Below are 26,739 nucleotides of genomic sequence, written 5' to 3' on the forward strand. Positions count from 1 at the left end.
GGGAGTGACTGGGAAATTTAAAAGAGTTCATCTACTTGGGGTTTTTCTGCTTAGGCAGGATTTTGCAGTTGTCCTCATAAATATTTTGTGGTGTGAAAGAGGAAGTGTTAACGGTAGGTAAAAACCAGTATTTGTTGGCAAAGCTTATAATGATCAGTTATTGAACTAAAATTGATACATATGTTTTCAATAGAAGTCAGTTTAAAAGCAGTTTTATTAAATATGTAAATATTAAGTATACTGTGTTTTCTAGTTTGACTCTTGTCAGGCTACAGTAAAATACTGCAAGTTGGTATTTACAGCCCTAGTTATGTTAGATATGTAAAATGTTGCTACTGAAAACAGTATCTGGATTTGCCTTTATTGCCAGCTTTAGTTAAGTTTTACTGCAGGGGATCCAGTTTTTTCACCCTCATGGTGTCACTTGAGGACCTCCTTTAAGTCAGTTAACTTTTGATTTCCTGCTGCTGAGTAGTACAGGTAGAATATAGAGCTTGTATTTGCACTGCTGTGTAGGTGATACTGTGTTTTATTTCTCTGTTATTGACTATGACTTACAAAATGTTAGACACCAGAATGTCACATTAGTTATATGAATCTTCAAACCAGCTAAGGTGGAGGCTTGAGTTGCAGTAACAATAAAGGTATTCTAATTTAATCTTCTTTGAAAATGAAATATTTTTTCTCTCTGGATATGAAAAACTTTAGATTTCTCCCCTGGATTCTCCTTGTCAATGGATATATCTTTACATTTACTGGATACATAATTACCTTTGCTGCTGTATCGGTAAATCCCAGTAAGTAGATTGTTCTGGAGTTTAAAATATTGGGAGTACTAGAAGTTCTTTGAATATCAAGTTTCTTTATAAATGTTTATGCTTTGATCTCTCTGAATACTTCAGAAAACATACACTACACATTTGTGATCTGGCCCCCAAGAGTAATGCTGGAAGGAAGATAGCACATATATTTTGTTTATTTTTAGTTCAAATTACATAGTTTATTTCTTAAGAATTTTAGTGTTTAATGCTCTGTGGTAGTTCAAGTGTTGGTCTGTCTGCATGCATTTAATCTTCAAATAACTTTGGTAAATCATAAGATCTGAAAGTGTAGTGGACTTTAGGTTCTGATGTGTCCTGCAGGTTGGTTTGGTGGGTTTTTACTGGAAAGATTTCTTAGACAGTTCTTCAGAAATTTTGTAGAAATGCACAGCAGTTTGTTGATAGCAGCTCACTTGGGGCACTGTACCTGCAGAGCATCCCCTATGGGCAGATATCTGCCTGCCATTAGAAGAGAAAACTTCTAATGCTCAGATCCTGAGTTCTAGCTTTGTGAAGGTAAAAACAACCTTTTCATGAATTTTTTCTTCCCCTGCTTTGAAGTTGTTCATCTGGAAGAGAGCTTGTACCAGAGTGAGAGCAGTTGGTGCTCATGAGGTTTCTTCAGGAGTTTTTGGCGGTACAAGATTCCAGGCTCTTCTCTGTACAGTGTGCTTACCTCCAAAACTCCCTATGCACTATGGTTTAAAATACTGTATATCAAGTACAGGAACATGTTGTGGGATTTAACTGAGGCTCAGTGTCTTTAGTTTATTGTGTTTTGCTTTTAATATGTTCTGTGGGTTGCTAGCAATTCATACGCTTTTCATATTTAGTACCTTGGAGCTTTGTTTTAAAACACTATTTGGATAATGCTTTCTCAACTGTCAGGTCTATTTGCATACGTAAAATTTGATACTCTGAAAGTGTTAAAATGACCTAGAATGAAAATTATCCAGCCATTTTAGAATGAAAAAAGTTTGCATCTATCAGATGGCTTTGTTTTGAAATACCAGTTACATTTAGGCTTTTATGACATCCCATTATAGAGATATATTTTGCTTGTAGACTGCATAAAACTAACATCAGAGGCACAGTTTGATACTGAAATACAGTGATCCCCATGCTCTGTGTGTTGGCTGTCAGGAGCTCCATCCCTGCTCCTCTGGCCAGCCAAAGGCTGGTAGTAAAGCCAGATTGGGCAGAACTGCTCCTTGATTATGCCCCGGGGAGCAGCAGTTACAACTGGAGCCGGGCTTCTCCATGCTGAAGTACATGGAAATGCTTTTACAGGAGCTACCAGCTAAAGCTTCATTGCAGATGAGCAAGAGCGCATGGAAGCTGCATTGTAGGGGAGGCAAGTATTGTGCTCTGTTTTCATGAAGTGCTGTAAATACAGACTTCTGGTTTTGGATCTTGACAGTGTAAGGCAGATTTCTGAAAATGGAATGTCCCTAAAGATCGCTCGGGATTTTGATGGTAAATCCTAGGGAAGTAAAAGTGTAAAGGCCTAAAAGGGTGGGGAAAACCTCTGGTTTCTTTAAAAGACTGTATGAAAATTTCCTGCTTATGTTTATTTAAAAAAGAAACAAATCCAGAACAAAAGAGGCTCAGCTGCATTATCACTTCAGTGTTAATAGAATTCAAACAAATCCTTTTCAGCTATTACTTTTATATGCTTATGGTACTGTACTGTTATTTTGGAACACTTCAAGTAACAGCACAGCAATTTTAAATTTATTTTAACATAAACCATGAAAAGTCTGGTTAAGAACAGCCATGTATCAGTGGCTTCAATCAGTTCTGTGTATCTTAAGAAAAATAGGCATTTATTTTAAAAGGATGAGTTTTATGTGGACTGAAAAACTGTATAAAACTATTTCATAGTGTAGATTTTTAATGCAGTGTTAACAATTGTTAAAATGTATGAAAAAATATTTTTTAACTAGGCAATGTAATTTGACAGTATTACCAAGAACATTATTTAATGTATCCTCTAATATACACAGTGGGTCGAAACATTTGCTTTTGCATTTTTGTTCTGGAATTCTGTTTGCACATTTTGGGGTTGAGCAGTAACTTTTAAAATTACCCATCTTTGATACTCCTTCATAATGAATTGTTTGGTAAAAATAAAATTATTTCATCTGAGTCATTGGTTCCCAAAGTACACAGTTGTTTGGGGTTGTCTAGATTTTTGTTGATTAGGAGATTTTGCATAAATGAGCAAATGTTTAGTTTCTATTTTTAGGATTGTATTGCAAATAACTTTATTGTTTCAAAGGCTTATGCAATATTTGCATATCAGTGCAGCATTGTGGAGCTGTTGGGTAGTAGCATGAAAGTCTTGCCTGTTTCTTCGTCAGATTTGAAAGTGCAGTGACAGAACCATTTTTATTTGCAAAGCCTGTTTTCACTTTTAGTCTGTTTTCATGATTCCATACTCACGTGTCAGTGTTGATCTGGTCATGCTGTTCAAAAATCTGCAAGATATTTCTAATTTAAAATTACCTGTAATGCTGTGGGTATCCTAGATATTAACCCTTGCCATTTACCCTTCTGTGACAGTGTTTAAGTCATTTCACTTAATCTGGCCTTTGTGCTAGTGGTTTTCCTTGCTCGAATTCTTGATGTCTGGTTCTATTTAAGATAGTGAGAGTAAAAGCATCAGGAATCAAAATGTATTCTGGCTCAGCCCGTATGCTGAGCGGGAGTGCTGTTCCCATGGCAACACACAGGACAGTGAGGGAGAAGGCTGATGCCTTTTCCTCCCATTCGGAGAGTTTACAGATCCAAACAATTACTCTTAGCAAGATCCACCTAAAAATCAGTGTTTATAGGAGAGGAGCAAGTAATGTTAATGCAAGTTGGTAATATGCATCCATATTTTTCTTGTGACGGTTTGTTTCTTTGATCATGGAGGTTCATTAGTGCAAAACACAGCTTTTGGCAAATGCTAGGAAAATGTGCTAACTATAGCAGCAGTGATGTTGGACACGTTAAATGCAGGGTGTTGTGACGTTCGATGGTGCTGCCAGTGCTGCTGGACAAAACCTTGCTATACCTTTTAATGTAAGCTGCCTTCCTCTGGGAGGCTGCATTGTTAAATATAGTTGACATTTCCCTAGGAGCAAGTACTGAATTAGCAAAGGGTAAACAGTTAACCATTCCAGAGATGATGAAGTTTTGCAATATATATATATATTTTTAACAAATGGCAGGTTTTAGAGCAGGTAATATGCTAAATTAGTTTTTCATTACTGTAGTGCAGCTGTGTCTCAGCCTCGCCCATTTTATTTATTATAGGAACCATAGGCTGGGTGTTTTCTGTGCTCAAGCTTATAGATAAATCCTTCTTCCCTAAGTGGGTGGGGAAAACATGATGTTCTACTGTTGGAATATGTTGGGGTTCTTTTAAGGCACAGTATTTTGAATTGAGACTGTTTAGTCACTAGGCATGGATTTCTCTCATGATTAAAAATACACAAACCTGAAATTATAGGAAAGAGGAGTGCAAGCCCTCTTTCTGAATATTGTCTGCCTGTCTGATTTTTCAAACGAAGGATTGGAATAGTGGCAAATACCATGTGTGGGAATGAATTTATTTGCATGGAGAATTTTCACCTTTTCCTCTGGCGTTGGCTCCCAGAAGATGATGTCACCTTGCAGCTCATTGGTTGTGCAGCACCTAGTGCAGGGAAGGGAGAGAAAGATGCCGGCACAAATCTCAGTGGTGGATCTTGGGTGTTTGCGAGCAGATTTTGATAAAATCTTTGATTGGTACTAAGAATTTACTGCATGTGGCCATGTGAGGTACTGGGTCCGTGCTAGGGCGAGGGGATTGAAGAGCTGTCAGAGGAATGAGGCGGCTGATCTGCAAGAGGATCTGTGATTGTAAGTTGAAAAATCTGGGTGGAAGGAAGGAGACAGGGAGTGCTAGTTAGACACATTGTGGGAGGATGTGTAGCAGAAAATGCATGCATGAGTGAAAGAAGGAAAAGGAGAAGCATTTTTCTTCGGTAGACTGCAATGATAAAAATTATATTAAGGGTTTTCCTTTTGGGAAAATACTAAGAAATTATTAAAAAAATTCGGTGTGTGCAAAGATATTTTTCCTTTGTGGGAGTGGATGTGTAGGATTCATTTTTTTATGCTTAGTTCTACTGTGGTTAATTATGAAGCAAAAATAGTATTTTATAAGAATGTGAAATGTGGAAAATGCTGTTTATCTCCCATTGTCATTTTATTCCTAGATCAGAGACAGCACAAACTGATAAATACTTGTTTTTATTTATGCATTTTGTGAATTTCTGTGAAATGTGAAGGAAAATAGTTTGTTAGGAAATGAAAATATGCCCATTCTAATAGCTCTATTTTTATTTAACATATCTTTTCTTAGACAAAAGCTTTGATGATGAAGAGTCAGTGGATGGAAATAGGCCATCATCAGCTGCTTCAGCCTTCAAGGTTCCGGCACCTAAAAAGCCAGGAAATCCTTCAAACAGTGCAAGAAAGCCGGGATCAGCTGGTGGGCCTAAGGTTGGAGGTAATGTAAAGCTATTCAGATTCTAATCAGTGTTCTCAGAAACCTTGCCAGAGAGGCACAAAACAGAGAACTTTGCAAGGTGATGTTTAATTCATGACTGCAGTATTTTTGCAGAGCTGAGAACAGTAAGGGACCCTGTTTTATGTAATTATTCATCTGGAAAGGTGTGTGCATATCTGTCTGGTTTTGTGTGTACACTGAGCTTATAAAGGTCTCTTGCATTATAAATAAAATTAATGTCTGGAGATAGCATTTATGTTGGTGAATGGAAAAAAATACATACAAAATACATACAAATATTTATATGCATATATATGTATGGGTGTCTCTGCTGGAATCCACACTGCACTTATTGTATATATAAATATCCTGTGAAATTCTGGAGAAGGTCTGTGTAGATAAAATTTTTACTGTGGGTCTGCACTGCTTCACATGGCTAGAAAGGATTAGCCATCACCCAGAGCCCTCATCAGAGGTGTGTGTTACATCTGGATGACTTTTATTATTATTCTTTTAACTGTCAGTATTGTGAAATTGGTTGTGAAAGATAAAAAATGAGGGCCAAAAGCCTTGGCAGGATTTTTTTGCATGGTGTAGCTCTAAAGCAGTGTATGAGGAATGCTTAGTAATTATGATCTTAGAACAGGGAAATCCGCATTTTTTTAGGGCGGGGGTAGCCTAACAAAAGCAACTGTTTACTGTTAAAGAAGTGGCTGCTTTTTTGATGGTTCATGTACACATTAAAAAAAAAATACATAATTCTGTGGAAATACACCATGCTTCAGGTACAGGGTTTTTATGAATAAGTGATTCTTTTAGTAAGGGGTTTTTGTAAGAGTAATTTTTCCATGTTCCTATTCATGTAATCTCATATGTGATCTGCAAAGCAAATACAGAATTTGGAAGAAAATCTGCATGGCTAATAAGCTGCCTTAAGTATTTTCACATTACTAAGATACAGCTGGTGTTTTGAAAATTTATTGGTTTTCAATAGTAATCTTAAGAATTCCTAATAAATTGAAAAGATTTCCATAGGACTGCATTAACACTGTCATAGTGTGGCTGAGAATTGATAGGAATATATATCAGAAAATACCACCTAAAAGACTCCATAAAGGAAACTATCTCATTGATATTTATTATTGTTGTTATTACTGCACATAGTAAGTGTTATTAATGAGTAAATATAAATCAATAACTAATTATAATGTAATCTCTTTAACCTGAAGCATGGTGGTTTTTGCATGCAAGACTAGTATGCATAGTACCAGAACTGATTGCTTAGGATTCCTGTTTATTTCAATATGGGCTTTAAATAATATTTTACTAAATATAGATGGTTTTTAATTTTTTTTTTTTTACATGTAGGCTTTCACTTAACATCCTCTGCAGTAAAAACATCGAGATACAAGGTGAAGGGAGATAAGAACAGAATAACCACTCACTGATTTTTCAGTTTATCTAAAAATACAGTAGTAAAGCAGATTAAAACCCCAAAAATTAGTACATTGTTTTTTCTCTTTTTCCTATATTGCCAAACTTAATTTAAAATTAAGCATGCCAAAACCAGAGTACTTTGGTCATTCCTTGCTTTATACCATCTCCTTTCCACTGAGGAAAATATTGGGGTGTGTTTACATACCAATCTATTTCCCTTCTTTTTTCATTCTGTAGGATGTCTGTAGTCAGAATTTTAATACATTATTTACAAATCCTGCATCTCCTAGCCTAATCAAGAAGATTAGTGTAGATGCCAAATGTATTTCTTTAACAATAAGGTCATAGTCTCTACCAGAAGTGAGGAGTTTCCTGTAATAATCTTCATATGAACAATGACACAAGGTCAGACTGGAGGCCTGGGCAGCCCACACTCCCATCTGACAGTGGTCAGAAACGACTGCCTGAGACATGAGCAAGAACAGGAGAAGTGTCTAGAGGCACACTGTCATGATGGGACAAAATGCTGGTTTTAGAAACCTTTATTCCAGAGAGCCATGGTCTTTGGAGAGCCCAGTTAGGTCATCCTATTCTGTTTATCCTAGAGACTTCCTGGATCTTTATGGCTACAACAAATCCTTGATGGTCTTTCACATCCAGTTTCTGTAGGATCTACTTTGCAGGTGCCTAAAGTACACCTGAGATTTTTCTCCAGCCCCAAAATTGCCATCTCCATGGATTTCATTTATAGTTCTGGAAGTTGTTTGCTCGTGCTGATGTAGTAAGAATCTGCTGTATCCTCCAGTCCCACATCCTTGTGCTCACCACTGCATTCCATGTCAGTAGTCAGTGGGCGTGCCATTTCTCGCCTTTTCCTCATGAGCACTGGATGGGTATTTCAGGCTTTCACTGCTCACCTCGTGCTTCTGCCACCTGTTGGTCCTGCTTGTCCCTTTTCTCTGACTCTCAAATATCCATTAATCCATCTTCAGAAGTTGCAATTCAGCTTTGGAGGAAGAACTAGGAGCAGCTCCTTGAACTGTGTTGCTTTTTATTTCCCTTCCACAAAAATCTCCAGTTATGGAAGTGACCTGCAGTTGAAGCAAGTTTTTACTGCAGTTTCTCTTCTTCAGCCTTCTGTGACCAGGCAGAATTTAGTGCAGATAGAAATTGTGTTGAGCAAAGGCTGAGATTACTGCAAGTTCCATTCGATTAAACTGCCTTTTATATTTTAAAGGATCCCAGAGATGTTGCTTGACAAAGGAGTATTTTCCAATGAGTTGTAGGTGGCAAAGTACAGGTTTTTTCCCTGGGTCCAGAAAGGGTTTGAGGCTACCCTGTCTTGAAGCTAAGAAAATTGAACTCCTTAGCCACACCTCTGGCTTTCTTGCCTGCTGACACCTGCTGAATTATACCTCAGATGCCTGTGAGCTTGGCTTTTCATTATATATGTCATGGAGATGGTTCTTAAGGAAGAAATGGGTAATTCCACCACTGCCCAGATATGCTGTTCAAGTGAAAGGACCCATCTGATATTCAAAAAAAAAGAATTTCTCACTGCTTTGGGCATTTTCATTTTAATGTAGGAAATGTACTTTGGTGGCACTGGAAGTGCAACATCATTGTCCAGGAAGGCAGGTAAAACAGGTCTTATGTGAGCAATAGCAGAGTTCTACTCAGCCTGGAATTCTCTCTCCTTGTGCTGGGACATTTTCCTGTTAGCAGTTGAGATGGGAAGGTTTGTAGAACTTGTGGATTTGCTGACAGGCATGATCAAGTTTGCTGAAGACAGCTTGCCAAAAAAGTACCAGATCAGGCAGCCACAGTGGTTTCCTGCCCTGGGAGTAAAGAATCCAGAAGGCTGTTTCTCCTCTGGCTTTTCTGCTTGGAGATGTTCAGACACTGAGCTTCTTGTTAGTGATGAATGAGAAGTGATAGGTCTTCCACTTAATGGGGCAGTGCTTTGTTTGGCATATTTCTTATTCCGTGGTCGATACACTTTGCCAAGTTAGACCTTTGCCAGCAAGCACACAGCTGATCTGCTTACTTCTGATACACTTGCTCTCAGCTCTTCATTCAGGTGGTAGAGCCTCTGCAAATACCTCTGTGCTCTAAAGCCTTCTTATTGCTGAGGATGTGCACTCTGTGTCCTGCCCTTGCAGAAGTTGGATACTCAGGGGCTTTTTCTTGGCAGTATGGCTCAAGAAGCTTTTTAATGGTAAGGAAGACCATAATTTACAGTAGAAAAGGGCTTCAGTTCATGTCAGCCAAATGAGCTATATTCCTCTCCCTGTGCTGTTCAAGATCTCTCATAGGTCTTTGGCAAGTTCTCTTGCAAATTTGAAAGCCCTGTTCCAAGTCTTCTAGGGAATTGCCTGCTTGTATACCATTTGGAAGCTTTATGTAATCTAAGTGTGTGTAGCAAACCTCAGGCTGCTTTAACAAGAAGTCTGGCATCCTCTCTTTTCCCAAAATGTCAGTTTAGGTCAGTAGTCTTCAAAATGGGTTAAATGTAGAAATGGTGATTCCTCAAGAGAGCCATGTGGCCTTTGGAAGAAATGCTTGCTGATGAAATATAATCATGACTGAAATTTCTGTTAACTTTCTTTTGAATTTTTTACAAAAAACCTCTGTGGGGCTGGAGCATTAGTCTTAGTGCTGTAATTTGAAACAAGGTGGACTTCATACATTTTGCAGCATTTTCAGCATGAAGATATTGCATGGTATATTTTTTATCTGTATTTCATTGGGTTTTTTTTAATCTTTAGTGCATTGGCGGGCTGGCAATATTATGTATTGGTTATTGCTTTGCACTCTCATTATTGTATCTGTCATTATGCCTTTTTCCCCTTCTTAATAAGACATACAGGTCTTTGTTGAAAAGTATTGAAATGGTGCTTATTTGCTTTTTTGGCTTGATTTCCTAGCAGAAGGCATTTTGTAGCCTTTAGAGGCTTTAGTAGGACAAAGTTTAAATGAAAAGGCCCTGCATAAAGCAGGTTTGAGACTGAAAGATAGTTGAAGTTAACCTCATTAGAACTAGGTGCTGTAGTTAAGAAACGTTTGTGTTAGAAGTGCTTCTGTAATTGTGGAACTGTAAATACACAAGGTTAGTGAATGGACTTGAAACAAGATAGACTCCTGCTCACTGTATCGATTGTCTCCAGACTCAAGAGAGTTCCATGTTCACTTGTACAAAAACCAGAAGAATTCATAATAATCAATGCCCACAAGTTTTTGTTTTTTTAATTTTGAATTCTGAAGTCCATGAATATCTCCTCTGTTATTCTTGTTAGCCCTCATTAAGTGATTTCCAAAGTGCTCTCTTTGTTGTTTAAAATAAACTAGGATTCTTTTGGTTTTCCTTGTTCTACCTGGCCCTTTGAATGATGTAAAGCTGCTCTGAGGTAATATTAGTCAGCAAAGCACCCCAGCATTCTGTGGCACTTTGTTTCCTTTTTGATTTCTGGGTGGTGGTGGTGAAATTCAAGGATTTTTCTTCAACATCCCAGCTAAAAAGTCTTTTTGTCATTCTGAGCAGCCTTAGAGATTAGCCTTGGGTATCAGAGTCTGCATCAGAGAATTTGTTGCAGAATGCCTATTTGCTTCCTTTTCCCCACAGTTAATGTCAATTAACTTCCATCCCAAGAGATCCTTGCCCATGGAATTGCTGGGTTGCAATCCTATGGTCATGAACTGCAGCTATTTTAACCTAATACAGAGTTCAGGGAGGTAGGAGGACTTTTCAGCTTTCTGTGTTCTCTGAGAGTTACTGGATTTTGTTGTTGTTTATTCTCCTGAATGGCACTTGATGTTAGGGATCCCTTCCATACCATCAGTGCTCTGTTCTCCTTGGACATTATAAATGGTTGTGCAATCACTGGGATTTCCATTCCTATAGCAAATACCTTCCTTTGCAGCTCTCTTCAGCAGGGGGATTGAAAAATCCACCTTAATAAGGCAACCGAATGAAAATAAACAAACATGATAAATTATGAATATACATATATATATGTATACACACCTTTACATATACCTTCAGGAAATATGTGTATGTGTCCCTAACACTGTTCATTAGCCTCTCTGGTTTCTGTGTGTCAATGAAGTGATAGTTCATACTACCCTATTTTTCACTGAATTCCTAGAAGTTTCAGTTAAATTGTAGGATTCATTATGTTGGTATAAGCTTGGTATTATATCAGACAGTCTTTTCTCAAAAGGCTTATAGTTTGGAAGTCAGCTTGTAAATGGATAAAATAGGGAGAGAGTACCAGTGGAGCACAAAAGAGGTCTGGAGATGAAAGCACACCACAAGATGTAACCCAGCCTGCTTGTGACGTCTCTGCCTGGGGTTCTTGTCCCAGACATCCTACTGGCAATCATGGTTGTACCAGACAGTGATGAGAATAAGGAAGACAACCCAGCCCTTGTTTAGCTGCTGACGCTGAGTACTGGTTATTTCAAGCAATAGGAAGAGGAAGCAATTTGTATTTTCATGTGAGTTAAACTAGAAGAAAAAAGAGGAAGGAGGGAGGAGCAAAGTGGACTAAAATCAGCTGACCCTGCTTCTTGGAGCCCTTAGGGACTGTGACTATGTTGAACAGTAAGCAAAGACAACCATTCCAAAACATTCCTGCATTGCTGCTTTGTGGAGTAGCAGGTGTGATTCCTCTTCATAGGGGTAGTGTGTTGGTGTGTGGGAGAAGAGGCTTAAGAAACCTGTTTCATTTCTTTTGACAATGGTATATGCTTTCAAACAGAGAAGCACGGAATGGAAATTATTTTTGTAATGGAAGTATTTGCACCTGTGTTGGAAATTATTTTTTGGAATGTATAAATTAAATGGTTTTTACAGTATAAGAGAAAAAACAAGACTTCAAAGTCAAGTTATTTCAACCTTCTGTCTTGCCCTAGTGAACTTCTAGAAGATCAACATGTATTATCTAGAACATGTAAAAATGGTAATTGTGTAGTTTGTGGTGACAGGTGGTGTGAATTGTTGTTATTAAAGTGTCTGTTTGAATTGTTCCAGAATGGAATACACAAATGGATACTGACAACAGTAATGAAAATTCTATATTACTGAAACTATTACATCACAGTATCTCAAATCATTCTGTTTTGGCATCAGAATTACAGATGGTACAAACCAATTGTTTGTGTTCCTGCATGCTGTCAGTAATTTCTGTAATGTAAAATAATTAGTGCAATTTTCCCATTCAAATGTAAAACTAGTATCAAATTAAAGTAAAATGTAAATAGGTTATTAGGAAGTTACATTAAAAACTGAAAATAAGACTAATGCTATCATGTTCATAAAATTAGCCTAACTTCCAAACTCACCTGTTGAAACTGAACAAATGGGCCAGGGTTGCATATGTATGTCCTTTTAATTATTTATGAAAACTGAGTGCCAGTAGAGAAAAGAAATACATGAGTGCTTTGAAAGATTACCATGGGAGCGTGAACATTGTGCATGAATAGAAAGATGACTGCATGAGCTTCCAGTTGAGTAGAAACCAACATTAATCAATTTGAGATGAGCCTAAAAAGTCAGGCATCTCTGTTGTCGCTGCTTGAGGAACTGCTTGTCTTCTACCACGTCCAGGCTTTGGTCTTACCTAATGTGTGCTGTCTAAACTTTGTGTTAAGTATAGCACTGTTATTTTTCTTGTTTTGTAATATTCTTATTTACTGTGTGCTTGGTAGATGTTTATTAATCGAATTGATGGCCACAGGGTGTCTGTGAAGAGCTAGTATTATTGATCTTTTATACCTGTGAAACTGTATACAAAGGAATTGAGGCTAAACTTATTGAAACTATGCATTCAGTGTTAGGAATCAGCTTCAGACATTAGTGACTAAGTTTCTTGTAGCATGTTATATTCAATACATAATTCCAAAGGAATTTGCATGCTCAAGAGCAGCTTCAAATTTTACCATATATGTGCTGGTGCTATCATCTTCAGTCCACCTAAGAATTATTTTGTGCTTCCTCTTAGTACAGGAGTCCTGTATTTGTACCTGATTAACATGCCACACCTCAGGGCTTGAGATGTGCTATCCTAATAGTTGAAAATCTGGCACCACTTTCTTCCTTGTAAGTGCAGCTCACTCCTAATTTCTGCTTGTCCTTCCTGCTCCTGTTTTCTCCTGGGATGTATAATTGCATGGAGAGCTCTGCTTAGCATCTCAGCCCTCAGAGACAGCACACTCACTTGTTGGGTGGAAACTTGTGTTCATGAGCAATGTCTCTGGCATGTAAGAGGAATGTTTTAATGGAACAGGCGCAGTACAGGTAGGCTGTTTTGGGAAGGTCTCTACTGTGTCTGCCAAATTTCTAACAAGGCAGATAAATTAAAGAATACAAGATATTGTAAAGGTATTTCAAGATACTGTGCTGTTTTGTTCAGTTTATGCTGCTGTTCCAGTTTGAATGACTTTCTGGGTGCCTCAGGGATGATGACTTTTGGCATTGGAGGAAGTGGGGTGGACAAGTCCGGACAGAGTGAGTGTCAGTCACTGGGGCTGAACATGACAGAATTCATCTGTCAGTTTCCTTAAAGTGGGCTTTCTAGTGAATGCTTTTCTGTTCTGCTTACTCACTTGAATTGTTTTCTGAGCTGGTTAAAAACAACAGGAAGGCTTTGCTGGTGGAGGTGCTGGGGGGGGGTGGGGGGAAGGTTCATTTGGGTTTTCATTTGGGTTAGTATTGTATCTGATGATTTTAAAACATATTTCTGAACTTCATTTAAAAAACTCTAGTGGCTTGTGTTGGAGCAACTGAACGGGTTTGCTGATACTAGTTGCCTGCCTGGGTGTCATTGTCAAAGGCAGTTCAACTTCAGGCAGAGGTATTTTAGGCTAAGGTACTGAATCATGAACTGCAGTGGCCCATGGGACTGGTGCAGGTTCCTTTTGCTGTTCTCTCACTCTCCTGTTTCCCTATGAGCAGGTAATAACTACCATAAGACAAATGTGTTGAGTGACCCAGTAAGTTAATCTCCCAATGAAGTTCTATTTGTGAGGTTTCTCTGGTAGACAAGGTGTGTGCTTGCAAAAGTTTATAATAACAGAGGGGTTTTGGAGAATGTGGAGTTACTTGTTTGCAGATGCAGTTGCTGTTCTCTCAGGAAATGGACACAAGGCAGCTGAAATTCAGTTTATGAAAACTTCTGTCTAAGCTAGGATCTCTGCAGCTCTTCATAGTTTGGTCTTCCCCAAAGCTTTATTGGCAGAGTTGTGGCAATTAGCAGCATGATCTGTTTCTTAACTTGTATAGCAAAGCCAGTAAGTGATGTAGACAGTACAAGTTACTTAAACTAACATAATTTTATCTAAGTTGGTCTAATTATATCCATCCTGTAGGCTTTACCAGTATAACTATCTGAAACTATGGTTCTTGTTTAAAAAAACAGTCTTGTCTAATGTTGATCCAAATGGTTTTTACTTGAGCAACTGCTGCTTCTTTATTGCTTTCAAATGTTTTCCTAACCTAAGGCAAGCTGAAAGCATCTATATACTAGGTGACTGTCACTCACATGAAGATGAAAGAACACCTTTGTGCTTTATGCAGATACTTGAGACTGAAGAATACCTATTTGCTAGTTGTATGGGAGGTTTTTTATAGGTTTGTCAGTTGAAGTTCACAGATCAGTTTTTGAAACATGTAAATAAGAATATTTAGAATGTTAGAATCTGTTAATGCAACAAGGTCTCTATGCACAGTGTATCAGATAGCTTTAGATAACTCAGTAGTTTAAAACCTGAAGGGAATTTTCAAAACTTCTCAGTCTCCAGCCAGTTTTCTGATCATTAGTTCCTGTTTTACAGAGACAGACTTATGAAAAGATGCTATTCTAGACTATTTTTGTAATCTTATGATACCTGGAAAGATAAAGAGAGTCCTTTCTGAGTTACTGAGATTGAGATCAGTCTGTACATGAGGAGGACTGTGTATCACAGTCATGGCCTTAAAAGTCACCCTTGCCATCTCAGAGGTTGAAATTCAGATCATGAAGCACTGGAATTTCCTTACCTCGCCCCCAACAGATACCACTTTAAAAGTAAATAATAAGGCCTGACCCAAGGATAAACAAAGATTTTGCAAAGACTGAGAGCTACAGAAGATTCAGGAAAAATCCCAGTTACAGAGATTAACAGACAACAGAATGCACATTCAAAGAATTAAATATGACCTTTGCAACATCTGCCCACTATGGCTGGGAACAGAATGTGGTTATTATTGCAAGTATCATGCTGAAGAAACAATTAGGTTTTGTGCCTTCGTCATTGATAGGGTGGTTGTGATCTATTATTTATAGTTTGTGTGTGTGCACTGGCTTGTTTGTTTGTTTATCTTTCTTTGGTGTCAGCAGTTTCCTTAGATGCACTTCACTCCCTGCTGTGAGAGAGGCTGTCCATTTCACCATGTAGCTTCTGCACTTGTCCTTCCTTGAGTTCATTTTAAGCATTGCTCTATTCCCCTCAGCCTGTACTTAGACTTTCAGCAGCTGTATTTTTTTAAGCTGCCTGGGCTAATTTCCTTCCTTGTCTTCTCTAACTCATTTGTATCCTGAGTCAGCTCTGGATTATGCTGCCTTGGTGTTTGTATGGCCCCACAGTGAGGCAGACTAGGGAACTTGCTCAGTGAAACTATTCATCTTGGCCAGTTTATTTTCTTCTTGGTTTAGCCCCTCCCTTTAGTGACTTAGTGCTCAGCTGTCCCAGTGCTAGAACGAGAGAGGTCAGTAGGAGTGAGTGGGAGTTGCCAGTTCACCTATTATATGAAAAGCTGAGTAAGTACTTGAGCTTATCCTGGCCATTTATCCCACGCAGAGCTGAAGCTGCTCTCTGTTCCTGATTTACAGCTGATTGTTGATTAACCTACAAAGCCAAAAGGGTAACAGTGATTTTTTCTTTCAGTTCAGAATGAACTGCATCTTTTGCTTCAGTGTCTGATAGATAAGAAATGAAGCTTTTGAACTAGGTGAGACAAAGGCAAAACATTTTGTTGTATTTCAGAAAAAAAAAAAGTGCTCCCCATCATTTTACTCTAGGTATGTTTTAAGTAAGATAATTGCCTGCAGTTAGAGATTTCTGAGGGATAAAAGGCATCTGAGAAACAGTATCCCTTTCAGAGTTTACTAATGTTAAATTGTGATTGCATGTTGTATCAGAAAATAGTTAAATTTTTTTTAGGGAAATGTTTCAAGAAAAGGACTTAGGAACAAAAAGTGAAACAGAGTTTTAGAGTATTTGTTACTCCTGAGTTTCTATACCCTGAAATACCCTTTTTTCACAGGGAATTTATTTTTGGAAATTTTTGTCAAAAGACTTATGAAAGTAGAAAAAAATCAATTTGACTAGTAAAGGCCTGCTACCAAATACAAATGGAGCAATTTCTTTTGTATTTTCAGGCCAGCACTTGTGTACTTTATTTAACAGTTAGGCATGCTTTGAATAAGCAGTTCTCTTTTGGAAAACAGGAATACAAGTCCAAAATCACATTCAGCATCTTTGTTTTTCCATATTGTTTTGTCATCCCATGATGTACAGATTTGTAGATAATACTGGGGAGAGCATCAAGGCAGTAGAGCAAGTGAACATTCCAAAGTTGTGATATATTGGAAGTATTTCAAGTGCTTTAGTCTGAAGAGTGGAATAACTCAACCACAGGAATTAACTCCTGGGTGAAAAAATTGATTTCACAAAAGGCTGGGTAATTCCCTTGCTTGCATACAGTACCCTTTCTGGTGTTGAGTTATTCCCAGCGCTGAACTCAGCCTTATGACTGGAATAAACCTTCTTCCAAAAAAAGACTCCTAGGGCCTTGCAAAGTGTTAGAGACCTTTAACTCATGAAAGTGTCATCTCTGTTAGCAGTCTGCAGGAAGTGAGGGATTTTTTTTTTTTGCTTCCATTTCTAAACTCACTGAGCTTCAGTTTAAAAAACAAAACAAACTTGAAAATGCACACACAAAAAAGAGAAACCTAGCAAACCCCCACCATGCCACTGTAAAACTGAGAGGGGCTTCAGGTGCCGTGATACGTTTCCATTTCATGTCTGGCTGCTATGTTTGGTATATCCTCACCAGCTTCCTGAAGTGGAACTGAGGCTTCCAGGGCTCTCTGAAAGTCTGTCTAACTAGAAGGCTTGAAGGATAAGAAAAAGTAAAAGTTAGGAATGAAAACTAACAAACAATGTAGATAAATGTCTTGCGTGTATTTTTCTTCCTCTCCGTGAGAGAATTTTTTCTTCTGGGTCTCAGCTGAAAAAAAGCTCAGTTGGATTCAAGTCCAAAGACAGGGTGATATAATTACCCAGCTCATGAGGCTCTGAATTTTAGCTGTGTGCTGAGCACTTAAAGATGTTAAAAATGCAGTGGGGTTAAAGCCCCCTAGAGTTGTTTATAGTGTTCTTGCCTTTAGGAACGCAGTGGCTGGACTTGTCCCTATTTGGTCAAAGCACTGTGTGTTCTGTTGGGAGCCTTGAACAGGCACTGTTCAGTGGAAGGAATTAATACTAGAGAGAAATACAAGAAATTTGTAATCACAAGCTTGGTCTGAGAAGGTAAGCAACAAAACAGTTTATATGTGTGCTCTGTCAGATATATCAGTTTGGGGTCTGGAGGCAGCACTGTCTGAAATTGAGAATTTAGAAAAGCTCTGGTGTTGCTTTTGTGGAGGAGAGTCAAGCCTTACAAAAGCATGAGAGATCCTTTGAAGGCATCTGCATGTGTATGACTGTTATGTATCTTGTGAGCACAGTAAAATACTTTCTCCTGAATTGGGAAACAGCAGGTGGAGTTCTGTCATTTTTTGATTGTCTCTACAGAAACAGTGACTTGGTAAACAGAATTGGTAAAAATACTTACAGAGAGAATAAAAGGGAAAGGGAAAAATTGAACAGTATTTTTCCTCTTTAAGCAGTGTGGATTTTTGACTTCTATACTATATGAAGAAAAGTTACTTCATACTTTGTTCTGGTATGCATATGCCATCAGGTAGTTGTGAGAAGGATCAGTGAAATAGAAGTGAAATGTGATTTACAGATAACTTTGAACCATATAATTTTTTTTTACCAGTCAACAAGATAATAAAACAACTTTTAGAGAAAGAAGATTGGTTTGTAGATGTGAACTAGTTGTTGAAACTCAGGAAGAGGGAGAGTTCTCTGTGTCTGGACTATGTCAAATGGATTTTAAATAGTAGTCTGTCCCTCTTCTTTCTCTTTTTGAAGTAAAAAATTGTTATTCTTTGGATAAAGGATTTTCCTTAATCCTCAGGATGCATTACTGGATGATGTTCAGGTGCTAGAAATATCTGTCATGTAACACATGCTGTTTCCTAATTTTAAAAGGGATACTTTAGGGTAGACTGAAGGTGACAGCATGTACTTACTTAGCAAGGCAACTTATTCTTCTTTTAATCTTTATGATGTACAGCAGTGAGCTAGAAAAACTTGAAACCCAAACTTTTTTCTGTATTTTTGTGTTCATGGCCTATATGTGTCAATTTGTAATGTTTCTGTAGTTTATTCCCTGGAAAAAAAAATTGGTAAGTAAAGGATGGGAATGCAAAGTACTTTTTTCCCTGTGTTAGCATAGGTATTTTTGTATTTATGTAACTGAATAATAATACAGAACTTTTATAACCTTACTTTTCTATTTTGTTTTCATGACTAGGTATTGTGTATTGACTCTATTTTGTTTCTATGAGACTTCCTTAAATGTCAGAGTATTTATGGACAGACAAATGAGGTGATGATCTGAGCATCTAAGCAGCTGTTTGTACCACCTACTTTAACGTGGTGCCTCTGGGCCAAATTATTTCTTTCAAGCTGTCTCTCCACAAAATTCTGCTCTGACAAGGATATTCTCCCTTTGAAGAGCTGTATAAGTTTGTGTGGCAGAAGGGTGTGTTCTGGTCTTTCCCTCTTCATTTTTTTTAGCTGGTCAAATAGTCATTAACTTTATGGAAGGGTTTGTTCCCTCTACTCTCTGGAAGGAGAAGAAATAGGTGGTTGGAATTTCTTTTTACTCTTCTGGCTGCCACTGGCAGTTGTGACAGATGATGTTGGAGATACACCCATTGAAATGTGTTGTGTACAGCATCTCTTTGCAGCATCCTTGAGCTAAGGCACTCAAAATCTATTAGATGTTCCTATATCATACTGCAGGTACTGTGTTCAGGTTCTGTGTTTTTACACTAATGAGCCACAAAGGTATATGAGAGATCTTGTTCTGCAAGGCAGTGTTGAGATCTAGTAAGTTTGCCACCAAATTTGTAGAAGTAGTGCACCCTGGTGCTTCCAAACTGGACATGTATACAAAGACATCAGGCATAATTTCCTTCACTAGAATTAAGTGATCAGGGACTGTAAACCATGGTTGTTAGAGTGCAGCCACCAAAATTTGATTCATCAAGAATTCCTACCGTTTTGTTCTTGGTTGACCATTCAGCCTCTTAAATGCTTTTTCTTTATGGTTTTTATTTGTTCTGTAGTTAGTGAAATATTTGTCTTCTCTGTGTGATGCCTCCATTTCATTCTGCCAGTTAGGAAGGACATTCTGCCATCTACCCTGTAGGCCTCTGAAAGAGGCACTTGTTCCCAAATGCTCATTTGCTGTGACAGATTATGTTTTTCCTTTCAGAAAGGAAATGTTCAGCTGGACTGATTCCCTGTGGTTAATATGTTTTGTCATATTACCTTCCTGATGCAATTATTGAAGATACTTAAGGGTTTGCCAAGCTTCACCTTGTGCTTGGAGTTCTAGACTTGTAGCATTGCCTGGATTTGATGACCTTCGATTTGATAGCAAACTTGAGCTCATTTCTTTAAAGAGGGGGCTTTCTTGATAAACTGAGTTTTTTCAGGAGAGCAAAATCCAGACATTGTTTCCAAGTAGTTTTCTTGCTTAGAGTTGTCTTAGCTTCTAAGACAAGATGTTAATAAAATTTGCAAGGTATACCAAGTGTGAAACCAGCAGGTTACCTGTCAGTATTCTTCCCTGGTCCTTCTGCTGGGCATCTTTGGCTGTCATGTGAGAACAGTTCCATCATGAGTGGTCTGAAAATAAGGTCACTGAAGTTCAGGTTTTGCTCCAGTGCAAATTCTCCTCACTGTGTCTTTTCTTTCGTTGTTGAAGATCTTGTAACCTTAAGACTAAGAAATGTACCTCACACTTCCTAGCTTCATGTTAGCATATGGAAAAGACAAAAATCAATGCCCAGACTTTCAGGATTGATTACTTGAGGCACAAATGTTAAGATGAAAATTCATCCTGAGGAATTCCATTTAGTGATGAATAGCTCTTGCTCTGGTAAATAATTTGAAATTTGGGGCTTTATTTTAGAACATTTTTATTGTCAGGGTGCAGGTCTCAGAATCAAATGCAAGCTGCTGCTAGAGGATTGTTATGCAAAACATGTTTCTAGTTAGACACAAAAATAAAAATTATTGCACCATTAAAGTTGTCAAATTGGAAAATACTTGGAGTTGTTCATTTGGGGTAAAAAAGGTCATTATTTTTCTTATGGTGAAGTCAGAGTTCAAAGTCTTGTGAGTCTACACACGATGTACAATTCTACACAAAAATGCAGCATTATTGTAAGATATATTAAATGTTTGAAAGTAGGTATGGTGAAAGATGGTTGTAAGAGATTTCAAACCTTGATGTATATTGCATCCTATTTAACAGTATTTAATGTTTATTTAGGTTCCTCTAAAGAAGGAGGAGCTGGAGCTGTGGATGAGGATGATTTTATTAAGGCATTTACAGATGTTCCTACTGTACAGGTAAGATGCTGTGTATATTCATGTTTGTCTTCAGAAATATGTTATTTGCAATAATGGCTTAACCTGCTTTTTAAATTTACATAATTTTACATTGTTCTAAGCAAGCATCATTACTTTTTCCTCCTTCTGACCTTAGAGTCTCCATGGAAAGCTCTTTATATTTTCCCAGGAGTTACCAAAAAAAGTGCCACCTTTTTTTTTACTCTCCTACTGATTATTTACCACATTGTGTTTTGGCTAAAATGCCTTATTGCTTTTCTCAAACTTTTTCAGGGAACCACTGAAAGTAATTGGATGTTTTAATAAGAAAAGGATTAACTTGATGTTTGGAAAGTTTGGGGCTAAAATTTCAAGGCATAATCAAGTAATAATAATATAGGCAAATAATTTAAACAGCAAGAATTGTATTTTCAAATTCACCTGAATTGTAATGATGTGTGTCTGGTATACATGTCCTTATTCTAGTAATACTTAGAAAAATATTCTAGTGCCTTCTTTTCATACTAATGAACTTGTTGGATTCTGAGTTCTTAATTAAGAAGATCAGATTTGAATTTCTATATTTTTAGTGTGGGAATTGCATGTATTTGATACTTTCACATAGTTGAGTCATTTAATATGTGTGTAGTGTACGAGGGCTATTTTGAATAAGTTTTCCTTGAGGAGCTGAGGTGTGGAACACAACCAAAATCTCAGTAAGCCACAGTTGCCAAATGACAGAAGGATTTTGTTCTATTTTTATTTCCCAGGCATAGTTATTTGTTAGATCTGCTTCTGCAGGCAGCAGTACTGTCTGCTTTCATGAGGGAGCACTCAATCTCCATGATCCCTGTCACATCAAGGAAGTCTTTGTCTAACACTGTAAGAGCTTTATGTATCTTTGCCTCTTCAGACTGTGTTAAGAATTCTTTGGAGGATAAAAACATGTAGCTCTTAATATTGTTTATCCCTGTTATGTTACACAGAGCCATGTTCCACAGAACAGAGAATGTGATGCTTGTAGTTCAGTGCCTTAGTGTATGCAGTGCCAAGGACAGAGTCCCACACAGAGTTCTCTGATTACTCAGGCTGGTTGGTAACACTGCAGGGACAAAACTGGGGTGACCACAGGACGTAGACCAACACATGTTATTTCCTGTCTGACTGCTCAATGGCCTAGGAAGGCAGGTCATTCTGTAAATTGTAGGAGATAGAGGTGAAAGACATTTGTCTTTACTAATCTCCCTCAAGCTGAGGTGAGGAGGCAGGAGAGAAATGTGTGGCTGACTCCAAAATTACCTATTTGTTACATTTAGTGTCCTTAGGAATAATGACTTCCTTGCCAACTTCCTGCTTCTAGTTGTGGACAGTCTCTGATCTTTCAGAAAAAAAAAAAAAAAAACAAAGCAGATTTCATGTTTTGCAACTGTGTTAATTGTTAAGGAAGTGGGAAATTTCTCTGTTAGACTTGTGAAGAAAGAATGTTTATGACCTACAAATATTGGTAGTTTACCAGTAGTTATTCTAAAAGCATAGGACAGCATGAGGATGTTTGGATGTTACTGGGCCCATTCCTGTGTCTCTTCTGTTTTCATTACATTTATGGGTTTGAGTAGTGGCTTCAGTGAAAGTAAGAAAGGAAAACCAGATTCAATTCTGGATGAAGATTAAGTGTATTTGAATTAGTCAAATTGAGATTACTTACTCTGTAGGTATGATTTAAATCATCCTTAAAAGTCTCCAATGGTAGGTCTGCCTTTCCAGTAAGCTGTTCATGTGACTGCTCATCTTTTTTTAGGAATGTCATGTTGTTTACCTGTACCCAGTTTTTAAATCCTCATATTGAAAATACTTTCCATCTGTACAGTTATTATTCCTACTTGTGTTTGAGCTTTTAATTTTTCTGTCTTTGATGTTACAGTTGCCTTTAATGAGGTGTGTTTATGTTGCCCTCTAATGGATAGCAGCAGTTTATGAACAAGATGGGTGATTTTAGATGTAGTCTGATGGATCTGTGTACTAAAAAGTACTGTAGTGACAGGATTGTGCACTCATATTCAAGGTTACAACCACCATGTTTTTACAACTTAAGCCTTTGCTGAAACAGAAGAAAATTCTGTGTTCAGATTATTAGGACTAACTCCATTAATAGCTAAAATTTGTTTGAAAACAAGTTCAGTTCTTTTTATAAAGTCTGACATGGGAACTTGTGAACCAAAAATGCATTATGTCATTGGCTGAACACTTAGTTTCATCTTGGCCTCCTAAAAGAGTAATTGATTGAGGGCAGGGAGAAAAAAAATTATTAGAATATTACTTTTTATTCCTGTGAAATTAAGGTAGGCGTGTATAACATTGAAAATACAGGATTTTTCAGTGGCATTATGGTTTTCATTTAATTACAAAATTAAATTATACCACTTATTAAATTCTACACTGCAATGCCAATTTGAATATTTCTAAGTTCAGTTCTATTTGTGCCAGGTAATTAAAGGAAAAATTCAATTCCTTGCCTGGAAATGCTAATGGGGTGGACATTAACCCATTGTACAGTTGCTTCTGTGTTTGCCTGTTGCCCAGCTATTTTAGTCTTCCAGCAATAACTAGACTGTACAACATGGTCTCTTATGACACAGAGGCTGACAGCAAAAAACATATTTTTCTGGATTTGCTTAATGAAACAGCTTGCAAGAGGTTTTTGTACCTTGACCAGGACTTCAGACTGGGGTTTGAGTGTGCATTGAACAGTCCTCAATTAGATGCCACCAAAAGGCATCATCGTATTATATTTGCTGGGAAATGTCCTGACAAAGGCAGGAATGATGAATCTGACTCCATGTTCTCACATATAGTATTATAAACTAAATTTATTAGTTTATAATACTATATTATATTAAAGAATAGTATACTAAAGAATACAGAAAGGATACTTACTCAATGCTAAAAAGACAATAATGAAACTTGTGACTCTTTCCAGAGTCTCGGCACAGCTTGGCCCTGACTGGCCAATGAGTCAGAACAACTCACACCAGAATCCAGTGAAACAATCATCTGTGGGTAAACAATCTCCAAACACATTTCAAAGGAGCAAAACACAAGAGAAGCAAATGAGATAAGAATTGTTTTCCTTTTCTCTGAGGCTTCTCAGCTTCCCAGGAGAAAAATCCTGAGCAAAGGGATTTTTGCAGAGAATGTGAATGCTTCATCATCCTGCTTCCTTTCTTGTTGCACCTTGCTTTATGATAAATTCACAGAGAAATGCTGAGTTGGCAAAGAAATTCTTGCCTCTCCTCTTGTAGGATGAGCTTTCTGTGTATTAAAGGTCTGAACTGAGCAGGAGACAGGTTAAAGAGAGTTATGGTAAAGGGAGATTCTGAGGAGGTTGAATCATGTCGTGAATTCTGATGGCATGAAGTGTCACTGTAATATGAAACTGCATCTTGAGTTAACGAGGGACTAGACCTTTACACTTTCAAAGAAAAATAATTTTCTTTCAGAATGGAAATAATTTTCATCAAAAAGCTTACTGAGGCACACATAATACTTATTTTTTTCAGAGTATGATACTTAGAGAATTAGTGTTAGAATAAACTAGGGTTGTTTAACAACTATTAATAGGCTACCAGTATACACAAATATCTTATAGTGATACAGAACTCATGTTTTGTGGGCGATGGAGTAGATACTCCATCAGATACATAGTGACTTCCACTGAAGGAAACAATGATCATGAGGAATAGCTTTCTGGTTTTTATGGATGCAGTCACAGAAGTGTATAGAAGTACAAAGCTGCTTCCACAGTGTATCCTGGAAGAGGTCACACAGCTGCATGGTAATAAAAATCTCACTTTCGTTGGTAAAGTATATTCAGAAATCGTTTTCCACCTTACAGTGAAGCTGGTCTGGGTGTACTGAATAATCTGTTTCTGCAAAGGTTCCTAGCCTGTTTATTCTGGAAATCCAGTATGAAGGTGTTTTAGAGCTGTGATGTCTTTCACCTCCTCCATATTCCAGCATGAAATATGCATACCTCCATAACCATATTCTGTTAAAGTGTTGGGAAAAGAGTAGATGTCAGTAGAGTTAAGGTTCCAAATCCTTTGTAAGTTAAATTAATTTGATGTGCTCAGGAAACAGGAAAACTAGACTGTATTTGGAATAACCCTTGCAGTAATTTAAAGATGCCTGGGAAATAAAGATATTTTAAAGAAAAGAATCACTCAGCATAACTGCAGAACAGAAGAAAGGCATTGCATCATTTTAATAGTAAGATCAAAGATGCATATATACATGCTAGACACAGCTCTTAACCAATTCATGCAAAACAAGGTGTCCTAACCACTGGCCCTCATTTCCTCTGTGTGCTCTTGCACATAAAAAACGTGTGTCTGAAATAACGAGGCAGCATCAGGCCCTGCTGTTTAGGTGCTAAATAAGTTACCATGCTGGTGTCCAGCTTTCACTGTAGAGAGGTGTGAGTTTCCTTGAAGTCCTGACCCACGTCTGCCAGCCCTATGCCTTGAAGGTGTCTCAGGTGCTTGTGTATGAGCCAGTGAGTTTTGACTGATGTGATTACATAAAAAAACTGTTGATCAAAAAAAACTGGAAATGTTTAGCTGAAGATAGTTTGGTTTTTTGGTTTTTTTTAAAGAAAACAAAACCATGGCCGGATTAAATTTCTGCTTAGTAATTTGCTTCATATTCTCTTAAACTTGTTCTCAGTCTGAAGGGAAAAAGAACTTTAAATTTTATGTATGCAGTGGAAACAGAAAAAAACATCCTTTGAGTTATGTGCAGGAAAACAGAAGGGAAATCGGTTAATTTAAAAATACTATTTTTTCACTAGTAGGTTTTTTATTCCTTTCTTCTCTAAAAATCTGTTCTTATACAGGTACAGTTCAATAAAAACATTAATTCATTTAAAAACAAATAGTGACTGTTGCATGATTAGATTGTTTAGGCTTCAGTATTGGTGGTCTTACTGTATAGTGAGAATTCTGACTAGAGGTGGCTCCTTATATTTATTTACTGACTGTATAAGTTAATAAATTCTAGTCTTAAAGTAGCAATACATAGAGAAGCTATGGAAGCCTTTTAATTTAATTTTTCAGACAAATTTTAATTTTGGTGTTCTTACAGCCCAGTTGGTTCCCCAGAGAGTCCCAGCTCCAAAAGAGTTGCAATGAATTAAGATGTTGGTTGAGTTTCATTATAAGAGTATGAAAATGAAACTGAGTTTCCATAGTATTGCAGCAGATTGTCTAAAACCTCTGCTCCTATTGAATTATTTATTTTTTAAAGTGGAGTTAATGAAATTGTGACTATGATTAGCTCATCATAAAGGTGAAAGGTGAAATCTTTGTGATCAGCTAAAAGGAAAGGAATATGCTGAAAGGAAAATGTTGCTTCTTCAGCCTTTTTTTCATGAATATTTATTATTCAGTGATATCCTTACAGTTTGGTCTTAAAATGCCTGTTTATAACTCTTACACAGATCTCTGGAACTTTGGGAGTAAGATTTGTGGGATTAGAATTGTATTTTCAGTCTTCTCAAGGTATTTTTCTTCATCACATTACCTAGGATATTAACAATAAAAACTTGCTGATTTTTTTTTAATTTTTATTTTTAATACTTCAGATTTATTCTAGTCGAGAACTTGAAGAAACGTTGAACAAAATCAGGGAAATTCTCTCAGATGACAAACATGATTGGGATCAGCGAACTAATGCAGTAAGCTTTTTATCTGATTTCAGGCTTGGGTGGGTGTATTTCATAAAGCACAGACAGACAGTATTTTAAAATGTTTTTTTTTTTCCTAAGGTCATTGCACTCCATGTAATAAAAGAATTTTTTATTTTAATTTTTACGTCTTAAATTTTCTGTACCAAGTAAGTTTGAGTGTTTTTTTAAAGTCTAAAACGCATTTTTGCTGACATTTAAGTGGAAGCTTTTCTAGAAGCCATCACAGATGTTGAAGTTTGGCATTTATGTAAAGTTGCATATTCTACAGGTTAACTGCTAGCATTAATATCTCTTGTGTGCAACTGTGAAAAGTTCCACTTACAGGGCTAAAATTTCTGTGTGTATGTACCATTTATATTTTTTAATCATGTTTATGGCATCTTAATGCTTATAAACAGGTATGTAAATGGAATTAT

The 26,739-nt window shown here is 37.3% G+C and overlaps 1 protein-coding gene across 19 annotated transcripts in view; it reads left to right on the forward strand.

The window, feature by feature from the left end:
- The window catches only part of CLASP2 (cytoplasmic linker associated protein 2), a 146,641-nt gene that overhangs the window by 54,245 nt on the left and 65,657 nt on the right, over positions 1 to 26,739 (forward strand). For 10 of the 19 annotated variants that reach the window (XM_059472711.1, XM_059472721.1, XM_059472728.1 and 7 more), the window contains 3 exons: positions 5,218 to 5,364; positions 20,522 to 20,601; positions 26,219 to 26,311. In XM_059472711.1, the coding sequence (XP_059328694.1) occupies positions 5,218 to 5,364; positions 20,522 to 20,601; positions 26,219 to 26,311 (320 nt within the window). Of the gene's footprint in view, positions 1 to 4,519; positions 4,713 to 5,217; positions 5,365 to 20,521; positions 20,602 to 26,218; positions 26,312 to 26,739 lie in introns of those variants that run through there. The other 9 variants (XM_059472767.1, XM_059472793.1, XM_059472816.1 and 6 more) reach the window with 1 other exon arrangement.

Source organism: Ammospiza nelsoni, chromosome 1, assembly GCF_027579445.1.
Source record: "Ammospiza nelsoni isolate bAmmNel1 chromosome 1, bAmmNel1.pri, whole genome shotgun sequence".
Taxonomy (NCBI): Eukaryota; Metazoa; Chordata; class Aves; order Passeriformes; family Passerellidae; genus Ammospiza; species Ammospiza nelsoni.